The 11638-nt window shown below is 45.4% G+C and overlaps 1 protein-coding gene across 3 annotated transcripts in view; it reads right to left on the bottom strand.

The window, feature by feature from the left end:
* LOC101630197 (chromosome unknown open reading frame, human C9orf91) overlaps positions 1-11243 on the bottom strand; it is a 28994-nt gene extending 17751 nt beyond the window's left edge. For all 3 annotated transcript variants that reach the window (XM_004677402.2, XM_012721615.1, XM_012721616.1), the window contains exons 1-2: positions 10935-11243; positions 3970-4155 (exon numbers count right to left, since the gene is read on the bottom strand). In XM_004677402.2, coding sequence (XP_004677459.1) covers positions 3970-4075 — 106 coding nt within the window. In that variant the 5' untranslated portion in view covers positions 4076-4155; positions 10935-11243. The remainder of the gene's footprint in view (positions 1-3969; positions 4156-10934) is intronic.
* Between the last annotated feature and the right edge of the window lie 395 nt (positions 11244-11638).

The following is an 11638-nucleotide window of genomic DNA, read 5'->3' on the forward strand; positions in this document are numbered from 1 at the left end:
TGTGTGTTTTATAAGCGACTGTGTTCGAGGTACGATTTACAGAGACAGAAAACAAACACCTGGACTTAATGCTATAGCTGTGACTCATTCAACTTTTTAAAATCGAGTTCAGAGGAACCCAAAAAAACACCAGGCTGGTCATTGTAGCCCAAATATCTTAGCCCAGCCAACCGGGGTGAGGCTGCACCACAGTCTGCAGAGGCCAGTGCAGTGGAAGTCAGGGTGGAAAGCCCTCGGGTCCGGGAGGAATGGCAGCAGAATGGCACCAAATTCACCTTCACTTCTGCATAGAGATCCTCTACACCTAAGCATTGCAATTTGCTTCCACCATGATCAGCCAGTGAGGGGACCCTAAGATTCTGGAATCCCAAGGTTCAGCTATGCAAGGCTGGAGACTGAATATTTTGGCACATTCTCTGTGGCTGTAATTTAGAAAATGAAGCAAAACCGAAGGGCTTACTATAAATACATCACCTGCTGCCCCAAAGCTCTTCTCCGCTCAGAACCTTACGAGGCAACACCTGAGTCTTCAGAGCAAAATAACCAGCAAGACCTTCCTGGGAGTTCCTGGCCCACCATCATCTCCACCCCCATCATGGGGCCCCACCAGTTGGGTAGACAACATCTTTGTTGATTCCATGTGCCTCCTGGCATCTGCACACAGTGCTACTGAAGCCAGAGAAGCCAGGCTTGTACTCCTGAAATAGCCTCCTTAGCGTCGCCAAACCTACCCTTCTTTTGGTCTCCTTCTGTGTCTTCCCCTGTGAGCTCCTTTGTTCCTTGGACATGCAGTGATCTCTCCTACCCCAGGACCTTTGCATGGCCACTTCACTTTACCTTGTTAATGCTACTCAGCATTTGTATACTACTCCAAGAATCACTTCCCCACAGAGTCTTCCCTGACACTCTGAACCCCTAACAGCTCCTGCTAAACCTGCTCATAACTGCCTGTTCTTCTCCTTTATACACATGAAGTACAAATGTATACAATTACCTGGTTACACATGTAGGCAATTACTTGATTAAAATCCATCCTCCTCATCAGATTATATACTTCCCATTGGCTTTGCACATTACTCAATTCTCTGTTCTTAGTTCAGTGCCTGCAATACAGTAGGCACTAGATGCACGTTCAATGGATAAGTGAATTAATACAATAAAACTCAGGTCTCTGACCTGATAAGGCCTTTTAATACTGGGTTATTGCCTATAACACAAAGGGTAACACAGAATTCTATCCCCTGTCAAAAAGTACTTTATTTTTGCCTCCTCCACTTCCCCGTTTTTTTGTATGGAGGCAAGTGGAGGGAGGTAAGATAAGCCGAGTTAGGCAGACCCCTCACTAAGAGGATGACCTTGAAGAGGTCATTTAAATCCCTACTAGCTGGCTTGTGATCATATCCACTGCAGAGGGCTTTAAGATGATGAAAACAAACTCTTGGCCCAAAACAGGCCCTGCACAACTGACCGCTCTTGTCACCATACTTCAAAAGCAAGCTGATTGGAGCTCACAAGTGACACTGAAGAACGTTGCTTAACTTGTATTTGTTTTTACCCTCCCACAACTGGTTTCAGAAAAGACTTGAGAGTGACTTCATAAGAACAAAATGCTGGCCCTCCCTGGTGGTGCAACAGATAAGGACACAGCACTGCAAGCTGGCCACAGCTGCTTCAGGGTGAGTTCAATCCCATTCCCAGTGGAGACCCACATGGTGCGACAGACCTCTCCTGACCCGCCCACTGCTCCCCTCAGCAGTGCACTTTCTCAATCAGTCTGTTCTGCTCCCCACTCTGTCTCTGGTGAATCCTCTCATGCCCCTGCACTTCTGGCTTGTACCCCAGCTCTGCATGCATAAATAAATGAATCTTTAAAAAAAAAAGAACAAAATGCTGAAAGATGAAATTATAAATATTTGCATATACATATAACATATAGGCTATTATATGTTATCTAACATCATTATGCTATATTTTATATGATGTTATTATATTATATTTGCTTATATAATTATATTACATATTACATATTATATACATAATATATAAGCAAATATATAAATAGTAAGCAAATGAGGAAAACTCACCAAAAAGGAAATAAAGGCAGAAATAAAATAGAACAATAAAATAAGAAACATCTTCTTAAAGTTCCTGGCACAAGGCTTCGGCTTCAAGCAGATGACTTCATTTATGCCCCCAAGGGCCCTAAAAGGTGGATGCCATTAGTATGGGAAAGTAGACAGAGGCTCTGCCAGGCTAACTGCTCACCCAACTGCCAGGGGAAACAAAAGAAGATGGAGAAGCAGGAGAAAAACAGCACAAGATAAGACAGGAAGGTCCACAGGGCCTCTGACTTACTGTCAGTAGAAAGCCCACATTGAAGTGCACTCCAGGCCTGGGTAACCAGAACTGGAACCAGAACCAGAACCATGCACCCAGCCGGCCCTTTGCATGCTGAGGAAGGTGCTGGTTTGAGCAATGTAAAGATTTCTCACAGTGCCTATGCTTGCCTTTCAAACCAAGAGTTGCCAGATGCTTGGCAGTAATCTCTCCTTCAAGTGAGAACAGCAGGTTCTCCATTTAGAGATACTTGTTTTTATACCTAGACTAAGAAAAATGAGGCCTCCCTGGTGGGCAGGGTTAAAGCTATCCCCATAGCACTATGAAGTTATCCCCAGCCACTGTGATAAGAGTTTGATCCCTGGCTGGGGAGGTGCCCCACATGGTGCAGCAGACCTCTAGTGTCTCCCCGCTGCTCCCCTCAGCAATGTATTTAGTCTATCTCTCTGTTCTCTTCCCCACTCTGTCTCTGGTGAATCCTCTTACCCCCGGCTGCTCTGGCCTACCCCCAATCCTTATGTGCATAAATAAATACAAGAAAATAAAAATATTAAAAAAGAACAGAAATGACCTGATGCCAAGCCATTGTGTATGTGTTGGGTGGGGGCCGGGGGATGGCAGTGGGGAGTGAATGGGAGCAATTACTTACTAAGAAGCAAGAACTGACTTGCCAATAACCCATGACACAAAGCCGTTAAAGCTCTGAAGGAAAATTATTTCCCTTACTTTCATTCTACTGGGATACATGCATATACATTGCTTCCCTAGTAACAGTAGTAATAAAGAAACCCTTGTCTTCAAATCATCATTAGCCACATTTCATGGGTCCCCTAGTTCCCAATGAGGTCTTCACTGGCCCATGTCCAGTGGCTCAGAGGTTCACTCAGTGTTTACTGAGTATCTACTATGGGCCAAGCCCTCTGCTGGATACTAGAGATAACGGTATGAACAAGATAACAAGAAGATAACATTCTAGTCTGGAAGCTGAACATTCAAGACTTAATCACACAGGTGATATTTAATAGAGAATGTGATAAGTGCTTTGGGAGAAGCAGGAAGGGATCAGAGCACCCTGAATTAAGGAGGCATCAGAAAAAATAGCCCTTATTTGAACTGCGCTGAAACAGGCAGGGACATTGATCACAGAAAAGGAGGCAGGAAAGGGCCTGACAAGCAGCATAAACAGCAGATGCAAAGGCCCTGGGGCAGGACAACGTGCAGGGGACTGTAGGAGGCACTAGGGAAGCCTCACAAGCTGATGAATGAGAGCTCTTTATGCTACACCCATGGGAGCCACTGAAGCAGAAAGGGACATGACAGATGTGCATTTCAAAAGATATTTCTGGAAACCTGTTAGAGAAAGGATGAAAAAGGAAGGAGGAAAAGAAATGAGCTAGGAGGCAAGAGCAGGGATCCCAGAAGAGGGTGACAGTGGCTTACTCTAAGTTGGTAACACAGAGAATGGCTAGAGGCGACAGAAATTTACCTGGAAGCATAGCTGGAAAAATGCCCACCCTTATCTAAAGGCACTTCTGGGCCCCTCCACTCACCTCCCATCAGTCATGCTATTAGTTCAGATCAGCATCCTAGAAAGGGTTGAAAGGAAGGTGGGGTCAAGGGTCATGTGCTTACCTTGTCCCCAGCTGGGACTGCCCCCTGGCAGAGCACTCCAGCCAGGGGAGGAGGTGGACAGTGCACTGGCTGTCACACTGGGGCTCATCTGGGGTTCACAAGCCATAGCCAAGAGTCAGCTGGGTTCCTACTTCCCCTTCTCGGAGCTGCACTTCATTCTGGAGCAGCCAGCTTGTCTTCACTTCCCTTTAGGAAACAGCACAAGAAAGAACTTTAGACCCAGGCTGGGTTCCTGGACCTTTCAAAGGCCAAAGTATCATCACAAGGTCAGCGGGAGCCAGGAGTCCTGCTGCTGCCTTTGGGTTCTTTCTGATCAGGTCAAGGAACATTCCCAGAAAGGGTGAGGAAGGGGACTGCCAAGGCCTTGACTCAGGTCTTCGTTCTTCTACACCTCAGAACATCCAGACACCCGCAGGGAGAACTCTGGAGCTGCAAAGACCCCTCTCCCGGGCACTTGGGATTTCCACTCCTTCAGTGAGGTATACAGGTGAGCAGGCACCAAATAGGTGGGTTCAATTTGAGAAGCCTTACTTATTCAACCCCAAATAGCTTTCCAGAAGACGTTGCAAAATACAAATGACAGAAATCAAGATGATGGAAAATATAAATGCTAAGGGGAAAAAAAAAACAAAACAGTGACAACCATATAGAACCCAAATTCCCAGATATGCAGGCAGTCAGGGTCCGAGCCAAGGTGGGGAGGGATTGTGTTCAAGAACATGGACTCCAGGGTCAGACTAATAGGCTTAAAGATCAATTCTATGGCCTACTAGTTATGTAAATAAAAATAAGTGATTCTCCACCTTCAAATAATCCCATAGGGAAGAGGGTTGAAAAGAGTTGGTAGAATAATACACATAAAGGACAGGTAACAGCATCTGCAACCAAGGCTACATCCACATAATACAGGTTCTCGTTATGATTGTTTTAAGGTTGAACACAGTTGCTGTGCCTGAGCCAAGAATTTGTTTTTGAGTTTTCAGGTGACCAAAACTAAAATGGAAATACTGTCAGTTAAATAGTTCCTGTCATCTATAAGGAGAAAAGGAAAAAGAACAAGGGAAACAAAATATCTTCCTGGCACTTAGCTCTAAGAGATCCCAGAAATGCTTCCCAAGCCTCCAGAGTCAGATTAGTTGACAGCATAGAAGGCACAATTCTCATACACCTTCATCAACAAAAGCAGAAACATTCTTCCTAAGTGTCTCCTTGATGCCAAAACTGCAAGACTCCGTTTAAAAAAAATGAATACAGTAAAGTTGTAGGCTACAAAATCAATATTCAAAAGTTGGTAGCAGGCCCACCCAGGTGGCGCAAATGGGTTAAAGTCCAGTACTGCAAGGTAGCTGCAGCAGCTCCACTGAGAGTTTGATCCTCGGCCCCAGCATGACCCACATGGTGCCGCAGACCTCTCCTGTTTAACCCACTGCTCTCCTCAGCAGTCAGCAGTTGTCTTTGTCAATCCATCTGTTCTGCTCCCCACTCTGTCTCTGGTGAATCTTCTCACTGCCCTTGCACCTCTGGCCTGTATGCAGTTCTGTATGCATAAATAAATAAATCTTTTTTAAAAATTGGGGGCAATCCTATACTAAATAATGACCCATCAGAAAGAGATGTTAAAACAACAGATTTATAAGTGCACCAAAAAGAATAAAATAATAGGAATAAATTTAACCAAGAAAGTGAAAGATCTGCATAATTTAAATTGTAAGCTAGTACTGAAAGAAACTGAAGAAATTTTTAAAAAGCAAAGATATTCCATATTTGTGGATTGGAAAAATGGACATGTTAACATGAGCATTTTACCAAGAGCTACCTAAGTTTCAATGCAATTGCTATCAAGATCTCAAAAACATTCTTCACAAAACTAAAACAAAAAAGGTCATTAAAATTTATTTTAAAATACAAAAAACACCAAATACATAAAACTATCCTAAGTGGCAAAATAAAATAGAAGTACATGCTCCCTCACTTCAAATTATACTACAAAGCTAAAGTAATCACATCAGCAAGACACTGAAATAAAAACAGACACAGGGATCAGTAGAACAGTAGTGAGAACTAGATCTATCTGTCTGTCTGTCATCCATCTATCTAGAAAGCTAATTTATGACTAAGGAGATAGGAAAGCAAAAAATAGAGCAAAGAAAGTCTCTTCAATAAATGGTGTTGGAAAAAGTGGGCAACCATGTGCAAAAAAAATGAAACTAGACCACCATCTCACACAATACACAAAAATTAATTTAAAAATGAACTGAAACAAAGCCAAAAGTAAACAAATAGGACTACATAAAACTAAAAATTTACCCAAAATCAAAGAAACCACCATTAAAACAAAAGGTAGTCTAAAAAATTAAAATAAGAAAAGCAGTCAAATAGAGGATTAATGAGTCAACCGTTTTAGATAGCTGTAGTTGATTCCAACATTATGATTGTTCTCTATAGATCTGTAATATGATAAAGTTACAGAATAAAATAGAACCCTGCTGATTTTTGACCCAGATATATAACAACCTTAATAAACTGCTTGTAGATTCTTGTCTGAGAAAAAAAAAAAGGCAGTCTATTAAGTGGAAGAAGGTATGAAGGTATTTGCAATATATATCCCAACAAGAGGTTAATGTCTAAGGTATATACCTAACATTACCATTCAACAACAACAGGGTCCCCCTGGCAGCACAAGGGGTTAAGTCTCAGCACTATCACAAGATCAGCAGTCACTGCACAATGAGTTTGATCTCCCTGTTCCCTTGCCCCCAGGGAGCTGACCCACATAAGGCACAGCAGATCTCTCCGGTCTTGCCCACTGCTCCCCTCAGTGGTGTATTTCAGTAGATCTGCCTGTTCTGTTCTCCACTTTCTGTGGTGAATCCTCTCACCACTATACCTCTGGCCTACAGCCCAGTTTTTGTATGCGTAAATAACATAAATAAATAAAATAAATCTTTAAAAATAAATAGATAAAAATAAAACTCAACAATGACAAAACAAAGAACTCAATATAAAAAATGGTCAGAAGCTCTGACTAGATACTTCTTCAAAGAAGCTGGCCAATAGGCACATGAGAGATGCTCATCATCATCTCTGTTAGAGAATGTAATTAAAACATCAAGGATATCACCTTGCACCTGTAAGAATGGCTATTATCAAAAGGCATAAAACTGGTAAGATGTGGAGAAAAGGCAATTCTTATATACTGCCTGTGAGAATATAAATTGGTACAGCCATTACTGAAACAGGATGGAAATTTCTCAAAAAATTAAGCATAGAAATCTGTATGATCCATCTATCACACCTCTGGGTATTTATCCACAGCAAGCAAAATACTAATTTAAAGAGATATATGCACCCCCAAGTTCATCATGACATTATTCACAATAGCCAAGAATCGAAAACAACCTACGTGTCCATCAGCAATGACTGAATAAAGAAGATGTGGTTTGTACACACAATGGAATATTATTCAGCTATTAAAAATAAAACTCTTTGCCATCTGTAATGTGATATACATAGAGGGTATTCAGCTTAGTGAAATAAGTCAGACTGAGAAAGACAAACACCATATTATTTCACTCATATAAAATACATATAAAATAAACAAACAGGCCCTCCCTGTGGCACAGCACTAAGAAGCTAAAGCCACTGCAGCACGAGTTCAATCCCCACCCTGGAGGTGACCCACATGGCGCGGCAGACCTCTCCTGGCCCGCCCGCTGCTCCCCTCAGCAGTGTACTTTGTCCGTCAGCCTGTTCTGCTCCCCGCTGTCTCTGGTGAGGCCTCTCTCTGCGCCTGCACCTATGGCCTGTACCCCAGATTTGTAAGCATAAATAAATAAATCTTAAAAAAAAAAAAAACAAACTACTAAGGGCCCTCCCTGGTGGCGCAGCGGGTTAAAGCACAGCACTAAGAAGCTAAAACCACTTCCACATGAGTTTGATTCCCGCCTGCCCCGGAGGTGACCACATGGCATGGCAGACCCCTCCTGACCCGCCCGTTGCTCCCCTCAGCAGTGTACTTCGTCGATCTGCCTGTTCTGCTCCCCACTCTGTCTCTGGTGAAGCCTCTCGCTGCCCCTGAGCCTCTGGCCTATACCCCAGTTCTGTATGCACAAATAAATAAATCTTTTTTAAAAAAAACTAAACAAAGGAAATGAACTAAATAAAGCAAACTCTTAGACTCAATAAAATAGCAATTTTTAGAAGAGAAGAGGGAGGTGGAGGGGATGGATGAATCAGATAAAAGGGATCATGTTTATGGTGAAAAATAGAGTTAAACCGCTATTTAATGCATTATACACAGATGTTGATTTAAAAGACTATACACATGAAACCCATAAACCAATAGCACTTAAAAAGAAAAGTTGGTTACATAATATGGGGGGGATCAGTGCAGTGAAACTGGAGCTCCTTGCCTAAACATAACAAAGTATTTTAGATGGTGACAGCAGAGTCCCAAGCAGACCTTCCTAAGTGGGGGGCCCTGAGTGCTTGAGCAAAGTGCACCCTTTGCTCCCAACTTTAGCTCCCACAGACCACTTTGGAGCCCCCCTTCCCCCACCACCAACCAAGAATGTACAAAAGCAGCTATGTTGCTAACAATTATCACACACTTGACTTGTACCAGGTCCAAGGCCAGTAAGCAGCAAAGCATTGAGACGAGTAAGAACTTTATGCCAAAGAACCCGGGCTTGACTCCACTGCTCTGTCACTCACATGTACTGTGACACTCTCTGTTAAGGTTAACTTGCTGTCAAAGTGGGCCTGACTGTCCAAATGTACAAAGTGAGTTGAGGGAGACTCACCTGGCACAGCTGCTGTGGGGGTGCAGAAGGAAATACAGCATGACACCCGATACCCTGCTCACATATCGGCCCCTGGCCTCACAGGCTGGTCCCTTTACACAGGAAAAAATCCCGGTGCCAAAGCCTTGAAGTGACCTGGCTAAGATGGGAGGCTAGAAGCTGTGCAGCAAGCAGGTGAATCCAAGCCCTCTGAGACTAGACACCCAGATGGTATTTCTCATGCCCTGGAGCCTAGGGACCCAGATTTGTGAGCTGGTTCCTAAACTACTTTTTAAATGAGTGGAGTGGATTGAGGGACACTACATTTCCCAGGTATGACCAAGTGAGAAATTCCACTGGGCACGTTGGGAAGGCAGGGACCATCCTCGCTAGCTCAAGGCCTGGCCCACTCCATGTATTGCCCATATTTTCCCTTACTACTCTTACCTCGTGGCCCCGAGGCAGGAAAGCAACAACAACCTAAGGGAGTCTGCCCTGACCATGTCCCAGGCCCACAAGGCAAATGCAAACCTTAGATCCACTTTGCACACAAGGAACCCCAAGGCAGGGTAGCTGGCAGCCCAGAGAAGCTGAACTGGAGTGTCAGAAAGTCTCTCTGGGATCCCACCCTCTCTGCTCCAAGCAGGAGAATGACCCACAAGCTGCCCAGGTCCTCCAGACTTCTCAGAAAGTTCCTAATTGCAAGATCCAAAATAAGGCATTATCTCGAGAAGTCCCTCATCCCAACTGGTTCAGTTAGCCTCCCCCAATCTGGGGGATTCACCAGAAGCCTCTTTAGTGTCATGGCTAAAGGCAACCTGCACTGGCCCATCTACAGAAGATTGGGTTGAGAAGGTGTGGCACAGCCACACTGTGGAATACTACTCAGTCGTCAAGAAAGAGAAACGCTGCCCTTGACAGCAAAATGGAGGGAGCTCAAGATTGCATTAAATGTAAGGCAAGTGAGAACAACAAAGACAAATATTAGGCATTTGCAAAGCAGATGATTCCACAAAGTAAAATACTTATAAAAACTATCAGACATTAATAAAAGAAGTAAGGTTTCTGGGGTTAAGAGAAAGAAAGGAGTTGGCCCTCCCTGGTGGCGCAGCGGGTTAAAGCACTGCACTAAGAAGCTGAGACCACTTCCGCATGAGTTCGATTCCCGCCTGCCCCGGAGGTGACCACATGGCGAGGCAGACCTCTCCTGACCCGCCCGCTGCTCCCCTCAGCAGTGTACTTCGTTGATCTGCCTGTTCTGCATCCCGCTCTGTCTCTGGCAAAGTCTTTCGCCACCCCTGAGTCTCTGGCCTGTACCCCAGTTCTGTATGCACAAAAATAAATAAATCTTTAAAAAAAAAAAAGAGAAAGAAAGGAGCGAGAAAGGATCAAGGGCATATAATGGATGGTAGTAAGAAAATAATTAATAGTAGTAAGTATAATAAATAAACTGCACAGTCACCCACTTCCCACCAGTGTGACCTGGAACAAATTTCTGTTCTCTGCCTCAGTTTCTATACAGGAAAATGGTGTAACACTGATAACTTTATTGTTACCGCTGTATGGATGAGGCGTAAAGAGCTCACCCATGTAAGTCACCCAGGACAGCGCTGTGCAAAGAGGACTCACTGAAGGAAAAGGGCCGTCATTATCTTTACTCCACAGGCATTCCCTGAAAACCTGCCAAGCCCTGTACTTGCCTGACTGTAAAACCAGAAATAAAATCTTAGGTCCTATTCAGTTCTTCCTGGTGGGGGTCCACATCTGGTGGAAAAGGTAAACTGATGGAACAGGGGGGTCAGAGGGAGAGAACAATCCCTAGGGGTGGTGGAGGACTCTTCAGGAGCATCCTGGGGGGGGGGGGGGGGGGGGAAGGAGGCTTCACCTGGCTTGGCAAAAGTGGAAGTGACTGACGGGGGACAAAGCTACAGCCAGAAGCCAGGATGCACCCAGTGCCTCACCTCTGCACTCCTATCAGCCCTGCCGCAGGCTGGAGGCAGCACAGGGCAGAGCAGTGTTAGCCGTTAGCCAGATCCACCGCGGCTAACCTAACAGCTGACCCACCACCTATCAGCCCTGCCCCACAATCCCATCAGAGCGCCCAGTCCTCGGGCCGCAGGAGCTAGACACTGGGTGGAGGCGGAGCCAGGGAGTGTGCACAGCCCCCGGGCGCCAGTAACTCACCGTCATCCACTGGCCAGCTTCTGAGTTTCCCTGGTTCCCTCTGCTGATTCTGCACTTTAAGCCGGCCTTCCAGTTATTCCTCTTTTTCAGCAGGGTGGCCAGGCCTGCAGAGGAAGTTGTCTTTGAGAACTGAAGGCAAAAGTCTCCATTTCTGCAGACAGAGGACCTAGTTTTCCTAGGAACCGTGGGCCTCGCAGCCTGGTGTGCAGAGAGGAGTCGGTGGGCTGGAGATGTCTCCGTTTTCACAAGCCACCTTATAAGTTTCTTAAGCTGGAAAGTCCCAACAAGAGGACCGGCCTACCGCTTAAGTGTTGGGGGGGAAAACCCAAGAAAGAAAAAGGGTCCAAGCTCTCCAGTTCACAGATGAGGAAATTAAGACTCAGAAACGAAAGTGAACTCAAGGTCAAGAAGTCAGTCCAGCACTGAACCAGAACAGACCAGGGCTCGGCCCGGGGTGTCTCCTCTACCCTTGCCTTGGTCAGCTGTGTTTTACCCCAAGCTCTGCGCTCCAGTCCCCCGCGGGGCGGCTGCCTTGGATGGGGGGTTCTTTCACCCCCCAAATCACTCCTGTCCCCGGGTCTCCGCCTTAAGGGGGCCCTCGAGAACCGCTCCACGAAAGACCCGCAGGGGCAGGGGCCCAAAGGCGCACGGAGGAGCCCGGACGCGGCCCGCGACTCCCACCCGCCGCCCCCGCGGAGGCCGAG

Source organism: Condylura cristata, unplaced genomic scaffold (assembly GCF_000260355.1).
Source record: "Condylura cristata isolate star-nosed mole 26May11 unplaced genomic scaffold, ConCri1.0 scaffold00006, whole genome shotgun sequence".
NCBI classification, from domain to species: domain Eukaryota; kingdom Metazoa; phylum Chordata; class Mammalia; order Eulipotyphla; family Talpidae; genus Condylura; species Condylura cristata.